This window comes from Ochotona princeps, chromosome 7 (genome assembly GCF_030435755.1).
Source record: "Ochotona princeps isolate mOchPri1 chromosome 7, mOchPri1.hap1, whole genome shotgun sequence".
In the NCBI taxonomy this organism is placed as follows: domain Eukaryota; kingdom Metazoa; phylum Chordata; class Mammalia; order Lagomorpha; family Ochotonidae; genus Ochotona; species Ochotona princeps.
This window is the reverse complement of record NC_080838.1, coordinates 52326513-52350456: the sequence shown is the minus strand read 5'-3', so window position 1 is coordinate 52350456 and position 23944 is coordinate 52326513. Positions and strand designations below refer to the sequence as shown.

General features: G+C 36.4%; 1 protein-coding gene across 2 annotated transcripts in view; it reads left to right on the top strand.

Annotated features, from left to right (window-relative positions):
- The window catches only part of SMARCAD1 (SWI/SNF-related, matrix-associated actin-dependent regulator of chromatin, subfamily a, containing DEAD/H box 1), a 79073-nt gene that overhangs the window by 44664 nt on the left and 10465 nt on the right, over positions 1–23944 (top strand). For both annotated transcript variants that reach the window (XM_058667041.1, XM_004590564.4), the window contains exons 8-18: positions 73–154; positions 2034–2425; positions 8757–8956; positions 16097–16187; positions 16996–17095; positions 17854–17913; positions 18006–18081; positions 19230–19365; positions 19836–19973; positions 23580–23675; positions 23770–23887. In XM_058667041.1, coding sequence (XP_058523024.1) covers positions 73–154; positions 2034–2425; positions 8757–8956; positions 16097–16187; positions 16996–17095; positions 17854–17913; positions 18006–18081; positions 19230–19365; positions 19836–19973; positions 23580–23675; positions 23770–23887 — 1489 coding nt within the window. The remainder of the gene's footprint in view (positions 1–72; positions 155–2033; positions 2426–8756; positions 8957–16096; positions 16188–16995; positions 17096–17853; positions 17914–18005; positions 18082–19229; positions 19366–19835; positions 19974–23579; positions 23676–23769; positions 23888–23944) is intronic.

Below are 23944 nucleotides of genomic sequence, written 5' to 3'. Positions count from 1 at the left end.
TAAAACAGGAATTCTGTGTATTTCTATAAGTTGCTAATTTGAAATTTTAATAGAGCAATGATACATTTCTAGGAACTGAGAGAAGTACTCAAGGAACATGAGTGGATGTACACTGAAGCTTTAGAATCTCTAAAAGTGTTTGCAGAAGACCAAGGTAATTATTCTGTCATAGAAAATACATGGTTTTCATTATATTCTATATTCTAGTATATGAGATGGTCATAAACCTAGATATGAATCAGAGTGGGATTGCAAATGATGTGGGATTTGTTTGTGTATTTGAAAGGCAGAGAGAGAACAAGTGCCAGATCTTTTCCATCCGTTTGTCTACTCCCCAAATAGTCACAGCTGCTCAGGCTGTACCAAGCTGAAGCCAGAAGCAAGAAACACCGTGTGAGTCTGCCATGTGGGTGGCAGGAGTGCCGGTACTTTGCACTGCCTTCCTTGGCACATTCACAGGGAAGCTGGATCACAAGTGGAGCAGTAGGGGTCCTAACTGGCGGTGCTGCAGGCAGCATGCTGTGCCTCCTCTCTTTTTTCAAAGATTCCTTTGTTTGAAACGCATGGAAGGCTGCACGCGTACATGCACCCTGCACATGTGTATGCACACACACAGCGAAGAGGGGAGTAGTTCCTAAATGTTGTGACCTGTTTTTAAACAACATAATATAAAACAATGAGTAACCTCTTCCTGTTTAACCAATCTGAGAGTCATCAAAGGAAGTTCACTAGTCAAGATGGATCTTGGGATCATTATAATGTAGATGATATTAGTTTGTATTACATGAATATGAAAGCTCCAGTGTCATAAGCTTAGGGATATCATCAACATGAAGGAAAGAAAATAGAAGGGGAAAATAATGGGCAGTTTTGAATCCCTCACATTTAATAATATTTCATAAACAAGAATCAAGTAGACTGGCTAGCTCTTCATAATTCCAAAGTGAACTTTATAAACCTTGCACAGTGACTTTAGGTGCTTTTTAGTGAGTTGAGAAATGCTGTACAACTAAAGAATTTTAAGACAGGGAGAATTACTAGAAGTACCCCTTCAGAGCCCAAAGCCTGATTCAAAAGATCCAGATGTTGATGTGAAGAAATTTGAGCAATTGCTCATCCATTTTACTTTTGCTTATACTTTTTATGTGTAGCAATGAATGTATCATCTTTTTAAGTCTAGAGGTTTAGTGATCCTCCATGTCCAGGTGATTGATTCAGGGTCCCCTTCTAATGCCATCTTCTTCCATTGTCCAGGTCCCCTATCTAACATGGTATAGTCCTTGCATGTAACCCATGCATATCCTCCCATATACTTTAAATCATCTTTATATTACTTGAATACCCAAATATTGTTCATGCCACGTACATATTTGTATTTTAAGTAGTTTGTATGTGTTCAGTAATATACACCTTTGGTATTTACTGATTTTTTTAAATCTGTAATTGATCAAATCAGTAGATTTAGACTCCATGGATACAAAGAGCCATGATTTATGAGTGCTTTATTATTTGTTTTCCTAGTACATGAAGGTAACAATAACTGATTGACAGGCATACTACAATTCTGTGATATGTAATGCACTAGTCATTAATAAAATAGCATTTTTTTTCATAGTATGCTTAAATGATTTTTTAGATAATGATGACTTAGTGACGACAGTGATGGCTATATGGTTATGGATTGTAGAACAGTTTTTATTAGTAAGCTTCACAGGAGGTGTGTTTACATGGGGGTGAGGCTTGAAAGGAGCATTGGAGTATCTTTGGATTTGTGGTCAGAATCATTGTTTAAAAATGGACATTTATGTTTAATTAATTTTTAAAAATAAATTATCACCTTATTTTGAAACCATTTTAAATTGAAATTTTCCCTTAGTATTCTTACAAAGTAGATCAAGCTTTAACAATAAAGTGTGGCTGAATTCTGTATTCAGAAGGATTATGTAAATGTTTAAGTGTTTTTCTTACTTGAAGCCATATTCTTAGTTTCCATTTTGTCATTTAGTTGCTGTTTTGTCTTTTCTTATACACAGATTCACAATATTCTTCACAAAATGAGGTTCCAAATGGAAAAGAAGTTTCTTCAAGGGGTCAGAATTATCCTAAAAATGCAACTAAAACAAAAATGAAACAGAAATTTTCCATGAAACCACAAAATGGTTTTAACAAGAAGCGTAAAAAAAATGTATTTAATCCAAAAAAAGTCGTTGATGACTCTGAGTATGATTCAGGCTCTGATGTCGGTAGCTCTCTCGATGAAGACTATAGCAGTGGTGAAGAAGTGATGGAGGATGGCTATAAGGGTAAAATTCTCCACTTCCTTCAAGATGCTTCAATTGGTGAACTCACTTTGATTCCCCAGTGTTCTCAGAAAAAGGCTCAGAAGATAACAGAACTCCGGCCCTTTAACAGTTGGGAAGCTTTGGTAAGGCTACATTCTTTTTTTTCCCCTCCTGTGTGTGTGTGTGCTGAATTCACAGTAACGTTTATAGTCAAGTTGTCTTCAGCCCAGGGAAGAATAGATGGGTGGCCTTACCCCGTGTAGAGTCAAACATTACTTTCCTTGTAAGCCAATAGTATTGCAAATAGTGTCATATGACCTAATTTTGAATGAATTAAGAGTGATTTTCCTGCAAAAACCCAAGCTGATTGGCTGGGAATACTGTCACTCATTCTTTTGCACAGAAACTTGGTTCATTTCACTGCAGAAGAAGAAATTAGAGCTTACATTTAGGAGGGAGTTGTTTGCTAGCCTGTTCTGATCGGTGACTGCTGAGACACCATGCAGAAAGCAAGAACGTGGCAAAAACTTTACCACAGCTTCTTGAAGAGCAATAGCAACGTCCAGGGGATCTCCATGATTTAAAATACCGGCCTAAGTGTTTTTATACTTCATCACAAAAGAAGAAATTGTTTATTTTATTTTTTTTCTAAAAGTGACAGCTCAACCTCTAACATGTTTTTCTTGGTTAAACAACGCGGCCATTTTATGGAGTGTAACTGGCTGCAGCATTTTTAATTGGAAAGATAGAAAAGTTTGGAAGCCTAGCATTCAAGCATTAGGTGGAGGGAAGGCATGAATACTGGTAAGTACACTTTGCATGATCTTTTTTTTTTTTTTTTTTTTTTTGGAATTTGATTTCCTGTAAACAAAGTTTAACTAGAATACGTATGTGTTCAGTTTTATAAATGTCAGTCATCAAATTTTGTTCATACAGAGAAAAAGAACTTTTGCAATTTGCTCCAGATCTCCTAAGAATGTAGGCTTTAATAACCTCAGTTTTGTATAGGCCCCATTGTAAAAGCAATATGAATTATTTGCCATAGCTTTGAAGGATGGAGTCCAGATCCTGAATAACACTTTTGAGCAAGTTTTAACCCCTAAATTATGGAGTAAATTTGCAATTGTAGCTAGTTTTATACCTGTGGTAAATCTTTTGGTTTTTTGCTTTGTTTTGTTTTTAATTATGTTTTTGACAATCTTTACATAGTTAATTAGGGTAAAAAGGTTCAAGGGCTACAGGAAGGTGGGTGAGACTATTATTTCCACATTGTTTCTTTCATGTATCTGAAGTAAAGGGGAATATTAAGGGAGAAGCCCCACCCAGTCTCCAACCCATACCTGTGGTAAATCTTAACGAACCTAAGTACCCTTCAGTGCCTTGAAGTGTTTGAAACTAAATGACTACTGTAAAAAGCATTTTTTAAAAAACTAAAATAGTTGAAATTGCAGAAAAATAATTGTTAGCATTTCAAATTTAAAAAATAAAGTAAAATAAAATTGTGTATTTTGCCTGAAGCCTTCATTTTGCAGAGAACATCTGTCAAAGCAGGCCCTTTCAAAACGTGTTTGGTTTTGCCTGAGTGATTGTTAAGGTATTTGCTGAAGGGCTTTCTTGTACTTTTCTTCCTTCTTTCTTTTCATCTTTAATGGTCTCCTATGTTGTTGCAGGGTTGGGCTGCACAGGCTTGTTTGGATTCTCACTTATTGAAAAAGGAATTCAATTATCTGCATTACTTTGTTTAGTCACTGTAACTACTTGCCCAGATATCTTAGAGTGAAAGTAAATTATACAATTTTACCAGAAGTTTGTATGCCAGATGTTTTTTACAAATATTCAGCAACTTAACATGTGGAGAGTAGATTTCCCCTGCTAATTAATTGGCATAGTTTAAATTAGTCTTGACATGAATTTGGAGATAATATGTTACTTTAAAATCCTCTAAGGTATTGCCCCTTAGTAAAAGTTGAATATAAACAGGATTATTGTTGATTCTATTCAACTATCCAGATCTTGAATACTTTATGTAACAGTTTCAAAAGTGTCTTAAAATCAAGCTTTCTACTTAAGTTCAGAAAAGTAATATTTAACTGCCTTGAGTTCAGTATGTATATGATGAATTTTCTCAGAACTTTTTAGCTTCTGCTTGGTAGTTTAGAGTTTTGAATCTGACTGGTTTATAGAACAGTTTAAATATTTCAGAAGATAATTAGAGGATAAGTCAATATTATGCATATTTTGATAAAACTGCATAGCTCATTATTCCATGAAGTTTGGTAAGCCACTTAGACAGCTTCAGAAGGAATGAAATTCTAAAAACACCCACATTTTTGTTTTGATAACTGCTGTACTAAACAATACCTGTGACAATTAGTTGACATTTTAATTATGTCACTCATACTCAAATTCTAATAAACCTTGGAAGGTGTTATATAATTGGAAACCTTGCAAATACCTAGTTAAGTCTTAAAAATGATTGAAGTTTATTTGGTCATCCAAATTGGGGGATTTGGCAGAACTGAAAAAAATTGATAAATATTTCACAAAAAAATGCATACTTAACCCATGACCCAAGTATACATATGCATTTTTGTGATTTGTTTTTAAAAATTCAATTTCCGTAGTATTGATTGTCATTAAATGATTACAGGTAGCCATACTTCAATCTCACATAAGCAGCTCAAATGTAAAGATTATTAGCAATGACTTTTAAAAACTTCAGAAACTTCATTGAAGTTTTGAAAATAGTAGACATAATTTGAGTATGAAATTCAAAGTATAACATCTTAATTTTATTTAAGAACCTTTGATTTTAGAAAGTAAGTGCATTGCCTGAGAGGGTGCTTACATTTGAGTGCTCTGGGCTTTTGGGTGTTTTTCTTTGTTTAAAAATTCTCTCCATAACTTTTATTTAATAGCTTTCTTGCATAATAGCAATAATGCAGGTACTTGTAAGAAAGCTACATTATAAAGAATCAGGTATACTTTGGATATGTAGAAGCAAGGCAAAAATGTCAAAATGGTTTCAAAACTAATATGGCTAAAGTGGAAAAAATTAGAATTTTTATTACCACATTACACACACTTGATGGCACTAATTTACTCTCCACTTATTGAACTTTTGTCTAGTCTTGTACTAAGTGTGGTGGGATGTGGTACTGTGTCTGACAAATTTTATTGTATTGCATTTTTGTACGTTAACCAGAGAATTAGTGGTATGGATACTGATTTATGAGATATTCATGAATAACTTAATCATAAGCTTTTTTCCTGTGTATCTATGCTGTTAACATTTAAATTAGCATGGTTGTTTTTTCTTGTTAACCAAGCAATCCAAGTTTGGTTCATGTCAAGTAACTGTGCTCTTCATTGTGTAGCTTTTCTACCAGTAACTGTTTTCTTTTTTTACATTATCTTGTGATCTCTGTACAATGTTCTCTGTAATTGTCACTTTAAATGTTCTTGTATGTATTTCTTCCTTCCAGACAAGACAGCTTTATTGAACTTGTTTAAGATTTCTGTATTCTGGATTTATTTTAATTTATATAAGTTAACATTAAAAAATTACTAAACATTTAAAATTTTATAAATGCATGAAATCTAATAATGAGTAAGATTAGGACTTTTCCCCTTGGGATTGTTGCTTATTTGTAGGGATTAAATAATTTAAGAGGTATAGCTGCTTTTAAACAATTTCTTCTAGTAGAAATTCAAAAGCATTTTTACAGTAAGAGTGACACACTGTGGCAAAAAATGAGTACTTCATTTGAAGCTATGAAAAAATAATTCTTACAGTGGTAATATCGTTCTTAATGAAGAGATATTAATCAGAACCCATTGATAACTTTTGTTTTCATGCAGGTATCCACCATGGAGCAATTACGTTCCTTTCCCCCACCTCCTTTTTTGCCCTTGAAATACTAGCTTCATTTCTGAAAATTAATTTCTTTAGTGTCAAATTGAAACAATACATGTTAGAATGAAGTTGAAGTCCATTTTTTTCTGGAATTCTGCTAAAGTTATTCACCAGGTTAATATATTTTGAACATTGTGTATGTATACATTTGTGTATTTCTTATGTATACATTTGTATATTTCATACCTTGTAAATAGGATCATATGTCCTATGCTCCAGGCTTCCCATAGATCATTAATTTATGGTATATTTATATTTCTTTTTTTTTTTTTTTTAAAGATTTATTCATTTTATTACAGCCAGATATACACAGAGGAGGAGAGACAGAGAGGAAGATCTTCCATCCGATGACTCACTCCCCAAGTGAGCCGCAATGGTCGGTGCGCGCCGATCCGAAGCCGGGAACCAGGAACCTCTTTCAGGTCTCCCACGCGGGTGCAGGGTCCCAATGCATTGGGCCGTCCTCAACTGCTTTCCCAGGCCACAAGCAGGGAGCTGGATGGGAAGTGGAGCTGCCGAGATTAGAACCAGTGCCCATATGGGATCCCGGGGCTTTCAAGGCGAGGACTTTAGCCTCTAGGCCACGCCGCCAGGCCCTATTTATATTTCTTAAATCATTTTGGTGAAGCTAAGTGGTCTTCAGGATTCTTAAATGTTCCTTATGTTCAGAAAAGAGTTAATGAGATGACAATAAAATATTCTTTTTTTTTAAAGATTTATTTATTTTTTATTACAAAGTCAGATATACGGAGAGTAGGATAGACAGAGAGGAAGATCTATCTGATGATTCACTCCCCAAGTGAGCTGCAACGGCCGGTGCTGTGCCAATCCAAAGCCAGGAGCCAGGAACCTCTTCTGGGTCTCCCACATGGGTGCAGGGTCCCAAAGCTTTGGTCCATCCTCGACTGCTTTCCCAGGCCACAAGCAGGGAGCTGGATGGGAAGTGGAGCTGCCGGGATTAGAACCGGCACCCATATGGGATCCCGGGGCTTTCAAGGTGAGGACTTTAGCCGCTAGGCCACGCCGCCAGGCCCGACAATAAAATATTCTTACACCTTGTTTTAAGTGCCAATCCCCTATCCTCTGCTCCCAAGTGAATGAAAACCTTGTGACCGTAAATCATGAGCTTATGTAATTTTTTGTTAATGTTTTGATTTTTGTTATATTGCATGTACACAAATAGTTAAGTCATTTTATGAACCTGTTTTCTCCCACCTTTCCCCAGCTAATTTCTACTGTAGATTTGCTGTTACAGCTTTTTTTGATTATGCTTATCACATGCTTATCTCTAGGTAATAATATTGTAATACATTTTTCCTTCATTGTGTTATCAGCACAGCATTACGAATGAGTAGGATTTTCCTCTTACTGTGCTTCATCTGACATGCCTATTTACTATTCCTGAATCCTACCAGTGTATATGTTATGAATATAATGATTTTAAAGTTGTTTTTTAAGATTTTAAAATTGTTCAAGAATATGTTCAACTTTTTATTTCTTTGGAAGGCAGCGAGACAGATATTGACAGACAGACAGTTCTTCTATCTGCTGGTTCATTCCCCAGATAACTACAACAGCTGATCCTGTTGGCTGAAACCAGCAGCCTGGAAATGAGTCCAGGTCTCCCATGTGGGTGACAGGGATGCCAGTTCTTAAGCTGTGATCTGCTGCCTCACATGGTATGCATTAACAACAAGTTGGAATCTGAAGTAAAATGGGCAATCTGATGTGGCATTTGGGCATTCCCAAGCTGCTGCTTTATTTATTTGTTATTTTAGTTGCATTTATCTGTTCAAAAGGGAGAATTAGAGGGAGAGTGAGAGAAAAAGAGATCTTCTATCTGCTGATTAACTCCCTAACTGGCCATAACGGCCAAGACTGGGTTTGGTCAATGTCGGGTGCCAGAATCTTTACTCAGGCCTCCCATGTGATTCACACAGGCCCCAGCGCTTGAGTCACCCTCTCCCGCCTTCTCAAGTACATTAGCAGGGAGCTGGATTGGAAGTGGATCAACAAGACATGAACTGGCACCTGTATGGGATGCTAGTGCTGCAGGTTTCAACTTAACCAACTGCCAGCATGCGACCCCTGACATCTCCCTCTCCTCTGAGTTGCATCTTAACCTCTGTTCCAGATCACCATCCCTGAAGATCATTTTTACTATTTGTGTTATTACAGTTGTGTAAATGCCTATCACAGAGCCATGTAGTAAGCTACATGTTGACTTTTTTGTAATTGCTTAGTGATTTGTCTTTTCCAATTATTAGTTGTTTTGCTTTGTTGTTCGCTTATTTTTTGTATTTACACTAGTTAGTGGTGCTTGTTTTCATCATGAAAAATTGGTAATATCTGATAATGCCAGCTGCTGTTAATACTACTAACCTCAGTAATTCACTATGGTTGCAAAATTCATATTTTAGTACAAATATACTTCTTAAGAAATTGTTTGTGAAACCTTTTACATTTACCATTCTAATTAGTTTTTCCTCATGAAGAAAGAAGCTGAGATTGACTTTTTATTTCTGAACTATTAAAATATTTTTTCTTTCATGTCGTAGTTCACAAAGATGTCCAAAACTAATGGCTTATCAGAAGATTTAATATGGCACTGTAAAACATTGATCCAAGAAAGGGATGTGGTTATAAGACTGATGAACAAATGTGAAGACATTTCAAATAAATTGACCAAGCAAGTAACCATGCTCACTGGAAATGGAGGAGGCTGGAACATCGAACAACCTTCCATTCTAAACCAAAGGTGATCTTTGTTGAATGTACTTACTCTTTTACCTCTGTTGTATAGTCTATGAAGTATTTTGGCTTACTTCTGTATTGTGTCTAGGGTTATCACATATGGAATTGAAACAGCAATTAATATTAGAAGAAAACAAGATTTCCTACAATGGCTCATTAAGTGGTTTAGGAATTATTTTTCACTGATCCCCTTCCCCACAACCATTGTTAAGTTAGAAGGGAGAAATGGAATGTCTTCCTTGTGTAAAAACTGCTGTTCCTAGAATCATCGTTAGAAAAACTGAAAAGGTGGTTCTAACTACCCCTTAGTGGTAGCCTACCCCTGTTCAGTGCCGCAAAGAACCATTGCTAATTGCATCAGTATAACATTTTTCTGTTTTAGCCATTTTCTTTTAAATTCTAAATGAAATGATCAGATACACTATAATTTGGGCAAAATGTTTTGAATATTTCACAAGCCTAGATAGTAAACGTGTTGGGACTTCATCTAAGAACCCTGTAGGTGCAAGGACCATCTTCTGCTGTTTTCCTAGAGGATTAGCAGGGAGCTTGGTTACAAATGGACCAGCCAGGACAGGAACCAGTACCCATATGGGATACTGGCTTTACACTGTGGCTTTATGCACTGTGCCACAGTGCAAGCCCCCTCATCGGAAATATTAAAATTTTTTTTCTTTTAAAAAAAACCTGAAAGTTTTCCAACTGCCAGCACATACTAAAATGGCTTTTGTAATTGTGACAACCACATTTTGCATGGTGTTGGGCATTTGGGGTGGGAGAATTGTTTTGGAATTTCTTTAAAGGTTTATTTGTTTATTTTTTAAATAGTTTAAATACTCAGAATTGTTTGGACTGTTTGATTTTGTAAAATGTATAAAGTTGTTACGATATTATGGTATAAGCAAAGTTTCTGAAATTAGGAAATAGAGTTATATATTCATATTTTGCAATATTACATAACTTTACAAATGAGATACATTTGTGCAGGATATTTTCTAACATTTTTATGATATTTTTATAAGATTAGCATTAGGTCTCATTAAAACTAATTACCTCAGTTGGTGATTTTATTTACTTCTGATATCTTTCTAAGTTAATGATCAAAGCATATTTGCTGATCATTGATTAATTAAAAATCAAGTGATAAAAAAGATAACAATTGCTGGCCTTTAATAGTAAGCTGCAATTTTCTCTGTGCCCTTCTAGGGTGCTATGGGATGGTGTAGGGAAACCTGATGCAGTGCCCACAAAGAAGCTCTTTTCTCTGTTGCATAGAAAGAACTGTATCAGCAAATTCATCTCCTAAAAGTGTAGTTGGAGCTGCTGCTTCTTGTTCTCCAGCATTGGATGTGGGGAGTTCTTCACTCTGCAAGACTTACCCAGTTGAGTCTACTTTATAATTTGGAATTTTAAAAATCAGTTGCTTTATTGCATCACTTTAAAATTTTCTCTTTTAAACCCACATTCATTCACAAAGCCCTGTTACTTGTAAATATTGTGACTAGGTAATGAACTGTCCTTTGCATTAAACTCAGGGTTTTTTGTTTAGTGAGATATTGATAAATAGATGAACAAAATTGCTCTGGCTTTTTAAAAGAGCTAATTGGATCTAATCCAAAGTATAATTTCCAAAATGTCTGCATATGCATCTCATTAGAATTTATTTAAGTACACTTTTAGGGGTTGGAATTTGTTGTTTTGATTTTTGTTCTCAGCCTAAATGAGAGTGGCATGACCCATTTTTACTTGGTGTGTTAGACAGGCATTGAAGTTGTTTCCTTCCTTGGGAAAGAATTTATTAGCATGTAGGAAAGTATTAGACCATCATAATGACAAATCTGCCATTCTTCCATCCTTTTCTTAACGGAACACATTATTTGTGACTGTTTGCCATGAAGCAAAATTAATATTGTTGTTTCCTATTTCAAATTTATGAGAATGTAACACTAGAAATATGGCACCTTAGAGGCAAAATTTATTTAAAAATGTAAGGATTACTATTACTTGAAGTTAAAATTTCCGAAACTTCCTAGTTCTCCTGTTATACTCTAGATGTTACCATCTTTTCCAAAGGTCTCGCAGTTAGTTAATCTAAAACTGCATTAACTGGAGAGATTTTTCATCTGTTCAGTATACACTGTGATTAATCATGTTTTCTGTCTCACTAGTTTTTTTTTTTTTGATGTATCTTCCAAGGTTGCTCTGATGTTGTTTCTCCTAAGCAGGCTGTTTCTGTATCTTATTTCTGAACAAGAGCTGTGAGACCATTTGGTAATGATGTCCATGCAAATTCATAGTACACTGGTGATTTGTAACACAAAGTGCCAGGATAGGAATGTTTTGCTTTGACTATTTCTGTTTGTATAAAGTCATCTGGTAGTAATTTCAGCGGCCTTGATCCGCTTTGAGCCAGTTTCAGCAGGTCTGTACCCCTGCTTTTCTGAATGTAAAACTCAAATTTAGCACAACATGTATACTGGGGTTTGTTTTTCAGGTCTTTATCACATAATGCAGATCATTTTGAAAATCGTTTCTCTGATAGGATATTTAAACCCAGTTTATTCTTCATACTATAAAGAAATCATATTTGAGTTGACTTCCTCAGAAAATTCTCTTTGAAGAAGTATAATTTTTCAACCATTTAGAGAGTCAATAGAGTGCTTTGAATGTCCTATATACATTGTATTGCCTCAGCTCTCAACCAGTCTACTTTTGCTTTGACTGGATGAGGTCCAGTCTTGTAGCCATTAATTGTTTTGGTTGTGCCTGCTCTTCAGGATTGTTATACTGAAGCCATGTGAAAACTCCAAAAATGTTTCAGGATCTTGATCCCATTTGGTTAAAATTTCTGTTGAAATCTTTTATCCTGTCTGTGGTTAATCTGAGCACAAAAGTTTCCACACCAATGGAGTAGAAAGATCCCCTTTTTAAAAATCAGAATTATGTAAACTGAACCGATTAAAAAATGTTAGGCTATTGTTTCTGATGTTCATCCTTGGTCCTTTTCAGTTAAGGCATAAACAAGATGAATTTTGTTCTCATGGTTGTTGTATGGATGATCTGGCTACTGGTTTTATCTTTGACATCATTTGTACTCTTTCCAAACAAGTGACTCATCTGTAGGTGCTGATTTGATTTTTAATTATTGTCCCCATAAACTTGTTGTGAGGCATCAGTGATTCCCCTGTTGTTCCACAAAAGCCTCTTCATAAATTGGATATTTGATTTTAGCAGAATTCATGTGGATCTGATAAAGCTCTTTTTAAGAAGTTATTTTTAATTTATTTCTTATTTGGAAAGCAGAGAGTGTGTGTGCACTCCCGTCCACTGATTTGGACGGGAGTGCACACACATTTGGGGAGTCTCTCTCCCCAAATGCTTATCCATCTGTGGTTTGGCTGTGCCAGGCCAGAACCACAAACCAGCTTGGATCCCATGTGCTGCATGGCTGACAGGGAGCAGGTGCGCCAGCCGCGGCCTCCCTGGGCCTACAGCAGCAGGAAGCTGGAGTCGGGCTGTAGAAAGGTGTTGAACCCAGGTAGTCTGACATGGATGCCTGTCCTAGTGGCTGATCCCAAATTTATGTGTTACTTTCTCAGTACCTTGAATTTGATTTTTTTTCACACATGTTGCAACCAGTTAGCATAAGTTTATATTTCTTAAATATATACTTTTTAAAAAAGATTTATTTATTTTAATTAAAAAGTCAGATTTATGTAAAGGAGAGGACAGAAGAATCTTCAGTCTGCTGACTCACTGTCCAAGTGGCCGCAATGGCCAGAACTGACTAATCTGAAGCCAGAAGGCAGGAGCTTCTTCTGGGTCTCGCACACAGATGCAGGGTCCCAGATTTTGGGCCATCCTCTGCTGTTTTTCCAGGCCACAGGCAGGGAGCTGGATGGAAAGTGAAGCAGTTGGAACATGAACCAGCAGCCTGTATGAGATCCTGGTGGCATGCAAGGCTAGCCGTGAGGCTACCGTACCAGGCCCCATACATGTTTTTCTTAAACTTTCATGGTCCTCAGACATTGCTGAGAGTATACATACTATGAAAAAACTGAATTTCAAAGTTTTTGCACCAAAATAAGCTTCTTTTTAAAGATTTATTTTTATTTATTAGAAAGTAACAATGACAGAAAGAGAGAGAAAACTTAATTTTCCATCCACTGGTTTGTTCCTAAATTCCTGCATTAGCTGATACTGAGCCAGGCCGAAACCTGAAGCCAGAATTCTTTCCAAGTTTCCCATGTGGGTGGCAGAAAACCAGCATTCGACAATTGCCGCTTCCTAGGCAGAGTGACAAGAAGCTGTACAGAGTAGTACAGAATAGCAGTACAGAGTAGCAGTGGCTGGTATACAAATGATATGCTCTGATACGGGAGGTAGGTAACCCTAGTAGCTGCTTAACTTGCTGTGCCACAGCACCACCCTCAATAAATTTACATTTTAATTCCATTTTTCTATGATCTTTTTGAAGTAACACTGTGTACATACATGTGCACATTAATGCTTGTTTATTTTTAAAACAAATACATTAGTAAAGATGTGTGATGCACAAATAAAAACGCCTTATCAGGGCTTCTTTGTGAAAATAGAAGTTTCATTCAAATAAATTCTATGTAATATTTTCCTCATCACTTATTAAAATTGTATGTGTAACTGAGTTAAATATGCCCTTTTCTCAGTACATGTCAATGATGGAAAATTTTACTGACTTCTGTTTAACAATATTTCTTGACTGAGTTAAGTTATACATTGAGGCAGCTTGGTGACCCTTGGTGGCATTTATATGTAATACAGTGTACTTACTTAACCAACTTTTATCATTTGCATGAAAAGTGAGCATCATATGTGCAGGATGACCAATGCATTGAGGAAAACCTGGAAAAATAATAAAGAATTTCATGTTGGTCAGAGAGAGAGAACTTTTCTGTGTAATTGTTTAGTGATTAAGAACTGAACTATGGGGCCCAATGCGATAGTGTAGTGCCTTGCACATGCTGGGATCTCATATGGGCGCTAATTCTAATCCCAGCAGCCCCGCTTCCCATGCAGCTCCCTGCTGTGGCCTGGGAAACCAGTGGAGGACAGCCCAAAGCCTTGAGACACTACACCCATGTGGGACACCCGAAGGAAGCTCCTGGCCCCTGGCTTCAGATTGGCTCAGCTCTGGCCATTGCGGGTGCTTGGGAAATGTACCATAGGATGGAAGATCTTCCTGTTTGTCTCTCCTCCTCTCTGTATATCTGCCTTTCCAATAAATAAATCAATAAGTAAATCTTAAAAACTATGGATCCTGACTTTAGCACTGTGCACAAGGGCTTGATTATTAGTTATATGACCTGAGCCAAGTTACTTATCTTCATTGAGTGCTGTTAGATATCCTATTTATACAATGTAGATAATTAATATTATCTGCTTTATACTGAGAGTCAGTAAAATAATGCATGTCAGTTGTCAGCGTAGAGGTTGGAGTGAGGTAGATAATCAGTATTAGCCTTTACTTTCACCACCAGTATGGTAGGAAATGTTTTGGGTTTGGAGGGTAAACATCAATAATGTTTTATTCATTATTACCTTTCTAGTAGCATAGAAATTATAGTGGGTAAGCAGGTAAAAAAATGTTTTTTCGAAAATTATAGACATTCAATATCAGGACTAATTGTTTAATTACCTTAATATTACTTAAGCTTTTGATTTTTCTAGATGAGCAATAGTTTATGGATTCTATATACCTCAGTTGAAAGATTTTGAATCAAGATGACTGCTTTCAGTACTACCTCCCTTACCCTATTCTGATTAAGATGTATTGATTTCAGAGTTTGACCCTTTAACCAGTTTTTAAGTATTGTCTAGACTTCTGTATGCTCAGTCAGAATGTGTATAAAAAGAAATAAAAACAATTCATAAACATTGGGGTATGGGAGGCATAGCATTATCTTCTGTTTTCATGTTAATGTAGGCAGTGTACAATTTAAATGAGTATTTGTATAAGCTTGGAGTAAGAGAGGTTTAAATTCTTTTAAAGTTATGAGAGTAGCTACTTTACAGAATATGTGAAGTATTAAATTGTGTAATGTCTGAAAAATGACAGCTGTATCTTTTTTTTTTTTTTAAGGTTTATTTATTTTTTCTTGGGAAGGTATACTTACAGAGAGAAGGAGAGATAGAAAGATCTTCTGTCTGCTGGTTCACTCCCCAAGTGACCACAACAGCCAAAACTGAGCCTCTGTGAGTCCAGGAGCCAGGTGCTTCCTCTAGGTCTCCCACAGGGGTACAGGGTCCCAATACTTTGGGCCGCCCTTTGATGCTTTTCCAGGTCACAAGCAGGGAGCTGGATGGAAAGTGTAGCAGCTGGGCCATGAACCTGCACCCAAATGGCATCCTGGCAAATGAAGGCGAGGATTTAGCCACTAGGCTCCCACATCAGGCTCAGCTATTTGTATCTTAATATGATAAATGTTCAATAAATATAACTATCTTAGTTCTTAACCATTTGAATGATTTTTCACTTCTTATACTGCCTTCTAAACAAGTCATTCTGAGGATTAGTGCATGCATTTCCAAGTTATAAAAGATTTTTTACATCTGCATGCTGCTTTCTTCTCACTGATATTCAATGATATATTTCAAATTTACATTTATACATGCCATGCATGTAAATATATATGTACATAGATGCTACAGAATTCTACAGATCATTGACATCAGGGATGATATTTATTAAATCAACCTGACAGAGTAACAAATTGAATATGTGTTTTGTCTTGCTGCTTTAAGCTCCTTAATGTGCTATCAAGTTAATACAGTTTAGCTTTCCCGTGTAGTAGTGTTTAGTAATATGTTATCACAGTTAATACTCTTGTCATTTATGGAATTCCTTGATTTGATGGCATTACATTATGCGCAAATATGGGAATATTTTATGTAATCATTTTTACCAAAAGAAAGAAATCAACAAGAATGAAACTTGTAAAGATGATGTTTCTATTATGTGGGTACCTTTTCTTTAGCAGATGTACCTTGTTTATATTAGTAGTTGAAAGGTAAGCTTAGGCCTGTCATTTTATGTGCATCTTGGGAAAACTAGCACAAAACTTTATTTGAAGTGTAAATCCTTAATATTTGATAACTCTTTTACCAGTTTATCACTCAAGCCCTATCAGAAAGTTGGTTTGAATTGGCTGGCATTGGTACATAAACATGGACTTAATGGCATTTTGGCAGATGAAATGGTAAGTGTATTCTGTCCTCAGGATTGTTTTTAAAGTGTCCTTGCTGCATTGTAAAACATAAAATTTTCCCTTGTGCCTGTATTTACCCAGTCTCCCCTTAGTGACTTTTCTCATCTCTTTATTATCTTTGTTAGATTCAGCTGTGTGTATTTTTATATGGTTACATATTTATAAGAGAGCTTCAAAAAGTTTGTGGATGCAGGTTGACTTTTGTTTTCCATGATATTTTATTATGTATGCGGTTTCTATAGCTACCTACTAAAATTTAACTTTAGATACCTATCAATAAATAAGTCTATACTACATTTATGTACATCACTTTAGCCATTTCACTTTTATTAAATGTCTTTCTGAATCTGTGTTTCCTGAAATCATACTTTATTATATTAAACTTCAAGAAATTTGGTATCAGTTGTTTATATACTTGAGGGTGAAATTTCTGGATAATAGAGTAAGTGTATGTTCTTATCCAGTTAGACATGGGACAAACTCTTCATCCGGTTTCTATTAAATATTTACTGTAATTGTGTAGTATTCACAATTACATTCTGTCTATGCAGTCTAAAATTCCTGTTAATGATATGACGAAAATGAATTAGTCATTGAGATTCATCCAGCTTGCTCGTTATAGGTCACTGGAAATTATAATCCAATGTCATTTGAGAACTAAGAACAGATTCTTACAGGCACTGTGGAAAATCAAAAGTGATTATAATATATAAATATTCCTTTTCATTTTATAAATCCTAATATTTACTTGTTTTTTATTTTAACATTTCATATATTGTCTTTATAATTTTCCTTCTAGGGCCTAGGGAAAACTATTCAGGCCATTGCCTTCCTGGCATACCTCTTTCAGGAGGGTAACAAAGGGCCTCACCTGATTGTTGTTCCAGCCTCAACTATAGGTTTGTATTATTGGGGGCAACTGTTTTACTTAATAGTGTTTTTAAAGATAGAATTATGTTTCTGTCTTTGTGGAGATGAGCATTAATTTTTGTGGTCTTCTACTTTGTGTATGATTAGATGTGGGAAAACTAGAATAGAACTAAAAGATAAATTTATTTGGATCAAATTTTTTTTTTAATTCATGGGTAATTTTTTCATGATACACACTTTCCCTGAAACTGCAGATCCCTTGTATGTGTGTGTTTGATTGCTTGGCAACTCTGAAATGGAAATAACTTAAATATAAGCCCATGTTTGCTTTTAAAAATTATTTTAGATCAAGACCATTTGATAAGGTCGACTGTTTCCATTTCAGAGTACCTTTACATTTTTTAAGAGTAAGATAAAATAAGTTACTTGTAGTTTAAAAGCATTCATTGAATCAAAAAGTATATAAGCTCTACTCAAGATAGTGTTCCCTTTTTTTAATTGGTTAGATATAAGACAACAGGTGTGCATGTGACGTAACAACCACAACTGGAAAAAACCTCATCTCCTTAGATTGGATGCACTTGCAAATATGGTAGCTCATCTTCTACCCTTTCCCCTTCATTTTGATCCCTCTTTAGAATTGCAGAATTCTTTTATTTGTGGAAATATAATGTGAAGGGTCAGTGTTGAAAGAAAGATCATGTGTCACTTATATTTAATAATAAAAGAATAGTTTCCAAGTAAAACTTGTCAGAATTTAGTGTTCAATTTCTCTCTTGTTTCTTAGATAACTGGTTAAGGGAAGTCAATTTGTGGTGCCCTACTTTAAATGTGCTCTGTTACTATGGTAAGAATATGCCATTTTGCTTTGTTCAACTTTGGGAAATTCTTTAAAATTGAAATACATGACAGTGTACAGTATATGTGTTTAAATTCTAGGATCTCAAGAAGAACGTAAACAAATCAGATTAAACATTCACAGTAAATATGAGGATTATAATGTAATTGTGACCACGTGAGTATGGAGAAAATTTTTGCGGGCAGGGATAAGATTTATGCAGTCCCTTAAAAAAAATAAGTTACAGTGTCATGTGGGCAAGCTTACGTTTTGAACGGTCCATCAAAACAATGGATTGATTTACATTGAGGAGTAGACTTAGGCATTTTGCAGATTAATACTTAACACTGACAGAAGGTTCTGGTAGTGCATCAGCTCACTAACAGTGGCTGTAAGAAGATTTTACATACTAATTGAAAGGATAATCTTCTAGTAAGTCTCAAGCTTAAAGTAAACTTTGGAATACTCCACCAAATTAATGATGGTATTTCTAACTTAAATATTAAATACAATGGAATCTCATTTTCTCAATGAAATAACTGAGATGTAACTGAAATAAGAATGAAAAGCATAACTTTAACTATTAAATCATAGTTGCTATTTGCCTTAAATGTCTGACAGTCTCATGATTTGATATTTATGCTATGGGTTATTTAAATAAGTTATTCATTTTTATTTTTCATTTCGGACTTCTGTAACAATCTGCCCTTGAATTCATCCAGAAACTTCATCTTTTCTTCATAAAACACTGTAATGTGTCTGCTAGCTATTAATTGTTATTTCCTGGCCTACTTTACTAGTTTAATAAATTGTCTGATATTTAAACAAAAGGTTCAGTGGGTTGAGCTGCCAGTTGCAGCACTGGCCTACTGACATCCCGTATCAGGTAGCCCCAATTGTTTTTTTTTTGTTTGTTTTTTATCCAGCTCAATGGTAATGCTCCTGGGAAGGCAGCAAAAGATGGCCTAAGTAGCATATGGGCGCCGGTGGGAGACAATATAGCGATTCATTGAACACAGTGTATAATAGCGAGTTATTTGTAAATTATATGTAACATTGCCCTGTTCTCAGAAGTGCAGTAATTCACTGCACATAATAATTAAGCCAAACTTCACAAGTCTTTAATTACATATTACAGCTTTTATAATTTGTTAACATGGACAACAGTCATTATTAAAGAGAAGTACATCAAAGTTTGACTGCCACCGTGTCTTGTGCTGCCCTTTAGGTACTAAGTGTTAGTACAATTTTAGAAAGCATAAAATTTCTCTGGACTCCTAGCTCATAAAAGTATAACCTTAAGAGATTTTTGTTTTCTGTGACAGGTATAATTGTGCAATCAGCAGTTCTGATGATCGTAGTCTGTTTCGACGCCTGAAACTTAATTATGCAATTTTTGATGAGGGCCACATGCTGAAGAATATGGGTTCCATCCGATACCAACACCTTATGACAATTAACGTAAGGGAGCATTTGACTACTTTTCCAAATCACAACATTCTAGGTTACATAATTTAGTGTGTTTATTCCACATAGGATATGGCAAGTTTTTTTCTCTAAAGGGCCGGATAGTTAATTTTTGGTGATTTGTTAGCCCTTGCATGTTTTTTAAAATAATCCTTTAAAAATCTGAAACCATTCTTACTTCATAACTTATGAGTTGCAACCCCATTCTACAAAGTAAACTTCACAAATCGAATGTATTTTACCTTCTTATATCGCCTGACTAAAGTAAGAATACTACTTATCTGCTTAAAAAATAAGGCTAATAGTTTTTACATTCTGCTTTATATAGGGAAAGATGACAACAGCAGATTGTTTAAATTACCAGTATTTCGTCACAGACTGTTTTCTTTGTCACTTATTGGGAAGAGTGGATACTGAGGGAGTGGCTTTTATAAAACTAATCTAAATTTTACCTTTGTTCTCAGGCAAATAACCGCTTGCTGCTCACGGGTACACCTGTGCAGAATAACCTGTTAGAACTCATGTCGCTGTTGAATTTCGTTATGCCACACATGTTTAGTAGTAGTACCAGTGAAATACGAAGAATGTTTTCTTCTAAGACAGTAAGCATACACGTGTATTTTCTCGCAGCTGTGTTACTTTGTGTTATATGTAGCCCATTTTTCTGTTACTTCTTTTTTGTTGTTTTCATGGTACCTAGGTTGTCTGAAATAAAGTAATTCGTATTCTCATATTTGCATCAATTTATAAACCAGACAAAACACAATGAAGGAAAAGCGGATAACTACCATATTCACTATCCAAAGTTTTAGATTTTAATATCCTAGCTTCCTGAAGAATGACAATTTTAAATTAATGGAGAGCTTAGCTGTACAAGCATATGTTGAAAAGACTTGATTGTAGCATCTTTATCACAACCGGTCAAGTAGGATGAGTGCGCCAGGTGGTTAGCATGCTAGAGCTAAGAGCTCAGTGTTCAGGACACAGCAGTGTTCCTCTTGAGCCTGTAGCAGTAAGCTGATGTTGGGCCAACTATCTGAGTTTCTGTCTGGGTTTCCAATCTAGTATGCTTGCCCCTTCTGTTGCTCTAGGTCAAGGCATCCCTGACACAGTCAGCTTTCCTATGCTGCCCCGGGAGCAGCCACAGCCAAATAAAGAGTAGAAACACCTTTGTCCCCTTTCTGAGACCCATACTCCCTGCTCCCATGGAGAATTTTTTGTTCCCCACAATGAAGACAATTATTACTTGCGGTTGGTTGTTGAGCCTTCTCAGCCCAGGGCCCAAAAACTTCATTTCCCATTTCTCAGCAACAGATACGTTTTAGCCAAGTACATCTCTGGTTCCCAGCCATGGAGTCTAGACTAAAAACCAAGTATCCTAATCTACTTTAAAAGTTCCCAGGCCTGGACACATAGACTTTAATAATATGCAGCAGATTTCTGGACATAGATTTATTTCCTAATACCAGTTGATTCATAGAGTCTGCTGGTAATGTTAAAGTGAAATACATTTTTTGTCTGGTGATAAAACTACTAGAATGTAAGTGGAAGCTCGAAAATCTCGGAGTGCTTGGCACATTGGCCTTAGCACCCCTCCGCTCTGCTTGCTCACGTCACCCTGCTCTCAACAGAACTTGTGGAGGCTGGGTGTAATCATTTCTTCTTGGAGTAGTACAGAATAGAGTTGGAGCTCACAATTGATCACTTTTCAAATGCTACAAAGTAGAATATGGGGACTGCACAATTTGACCTTGACTTTCCTAATACAGGTACTCTAGAAGGTTGGTTGAGCTTTCTAGATAGTTTTTTCATTCCTACCTTGACATTCCTAGGAAGGTGGTATATTCAGTGTTCAGTGTCAGAGGTGTGTTTTGTTAATAATAAAACAGACATATGTAGATATTCTCCATCACTTTTTTGCAATTAACTCTGTAATCTCTGGATTAAATAGAACAAGGTTGATAGTGGTATTAGTGAAGAAATTATGCGCTGTACCTATTTTCTTTTTAAGTTTTATTTGTTAATTTCATTTACATAAAGGAGAGGGACAGCAGGAGAGAAAGAGATCTTCCATTAGCTGGTTCACTCCCCAAATGGCCATCCGTAATAGCCATTCACAGCTGGGCTATGCCCAAGTGCGAGGACCGTCTTCTACTTCTTTCCCAGGCACATTAGCTGGAAGCTAGATCAGAATTGGAGCAACTGTGGCTCAGGCCAGTGCCCATAGTGGATGCCAGCATCTTGAGCAGCGGCTTTACCCTTTATTCCACACGGCTGGCCCCATGTGTGCTATATACTTAAAAACATAATTTTTTCCAGGGAAATTATTGATAATGTTTCTTTATGGATACAATACAGCATTGGACAAACTAGAATTCCAGATAACACTTAAATGTACTGGAAACTATGTTTTGAAATAACGAGTCCATAAGTAAAAAATAATTTCTAAAAACTACAGTGAAGAATCCTCTTTAGGGTACAGCGTCAAGACAATGAATCAGGTGGCTGCCTGAGACACCGACAATTCCACTTGGGTGCCAGCACAAGACCCAGCTGCCACACTTCTGATCCAACTCCCTGCTAATGTGCTTGAAAAAGAAGTTAAGATGGTCTGAACACTTGGGCTGCTGTGACCATGTGCACAACACAAATGAAACTCTTGGCTCGGCTGCTGGCTTTGTCCTGGCCCAGCCTTGGCTGTTATGACCTTTAGGAAATGAACCAGTTAATGGGAGAACTCTCTTTTCTCTTTTCCTTTCAAATAGATAAATAAATCTTTTTGGAAAATTAAAAGAGTAATTCGATTAATGTTTTCCTTCATTAAACTTAGAAGTACAGTCTTTGTAAACGCATAGATTTTCCAGGACAGTGTTTTTGTATAAATGTGATTTCTCCGAAATGAGATTATCTTTATTTATCTGTGTATCCATTTATTTGAAAGGTAGAGCTGCAGAGAGGAGAGACAGAAAGGAGGCCTTCCATCTGCTGTTTGACTCTTCAAATGGCCACAGTGGCCAAAGCCGAGCCAGTCCCAAAGCCAAGAGCCAGAAACTTCTTCCAGGCCTCCCACATGTGTGCCAGGACCCATTGACTTAGACCATCCTCCGCTGTTTTCCCAGGACATATACAAGGAACTGGATCAGAAGTGGAGCAGCTGTGGCACAGTACAGCATCCATAGGGGTGTCAGTGCCTCAGACTGAGGATTAGCTAAGTGTACTTCACTGCCAATCCCCCAAATCACATCTTTTTAAAGAATGTTTGGGCAGACGCTATGGCCTAATGGCTAAAGTCCTTGCCTTCAGCGTGCCGGGATCCCATATGGGTGCCGGTTCTAATCCCAACATCCCTGCTTCCATCCATCTCCCTGCTTGTGGCCGGAGAAAGCAGTCAAGGACGACCCAAAACCTTGGGACCCTGCACTCTTGTGAGAGACTCGAAGGAGGCTCCTGGCTCCTAGCTCCTGGCTTCGGATTGGCTCAGCTCTAGCTCTTGCGGTCACTCTGTCTCTCCTTCTGTGTATCTGACTTTCCAATAAATAAATAAATAAATAAATCTTTAAAACAAAAAAGAATGTTTAATGATACCCTTCCACTGAAAATGAGCTGCAGTTTTAACATTTACTTACATAGACCCAGCCATTTGATATGGCCTACCAGATTCCAGAAACTATTTTTCTACCTTTAATAAGATTTGAGGAACTCTTCTGTTGTTAGATTAGAACTCCATTTTTAATTATCTGTAAACACTAATTTTGACTTGGCACAAGCTCTCATTTTTAGGTTGTATCAGCCTACATTTGTTTTCTTTTGGTGCCATTTTTCACAAAGAAATGGACATTTTCTATGGCTTGTTCTCCCGCTCTTACACCTCATCTTCCTCCAGTTATTTAAAACACGTGTTTTCATTGCATGGGAGTTAAAGTAATCTGTAACACATCAGCATCTGAACACTAGCCTGGTACAGTTCAAATTCATTACGACATCAGAATGCACAGTTACATAGAGTGAAGCTTCTGAATATGCGTGGAGCTTCAAGAAGTAGCTTTTAGCCTAGAATTCAATTGTGGAGTACTATCCATCCAGAATGGAATGAGTCTCTAGAATATAAATCCTATTCTAGTTGAGGAACAATCTCTTAATGTGTAGTACCGAATTGCTACTGTGATGACATAATACTTTCTAAAAGAATATATTTTTGCTTTACCTAGAAATCAGCAGATGAGCAAAGTATATATGAAAAGGAGAGAATAGCACACGCAAAACAAATTATAAAGCCGTTTATTCTCAGAAGAGTAAAAGAAGAGGTAATGTACATGCATGTTTGGGGTTGTCGTGATGTTCGAGCCGTCTGTCTCCTCTTCGTCAGAGGGCACATCTTAACTTGCTTTCCTCTCTCAGGTCCTCAAGCAGCTTCCACCTAAAAGAGATCAAATTGAGTTGTGCACGATGTCAGAGAAGCAGGAGCAGCTTTACTTGGGCCTTTTCAACAGATTGAAAAAATCCATCAACAACCTGGGTATAGTGGGGCTTGCAACTATGCGAGAAAAGTAATCTTGCACTAGGACTGCATTTT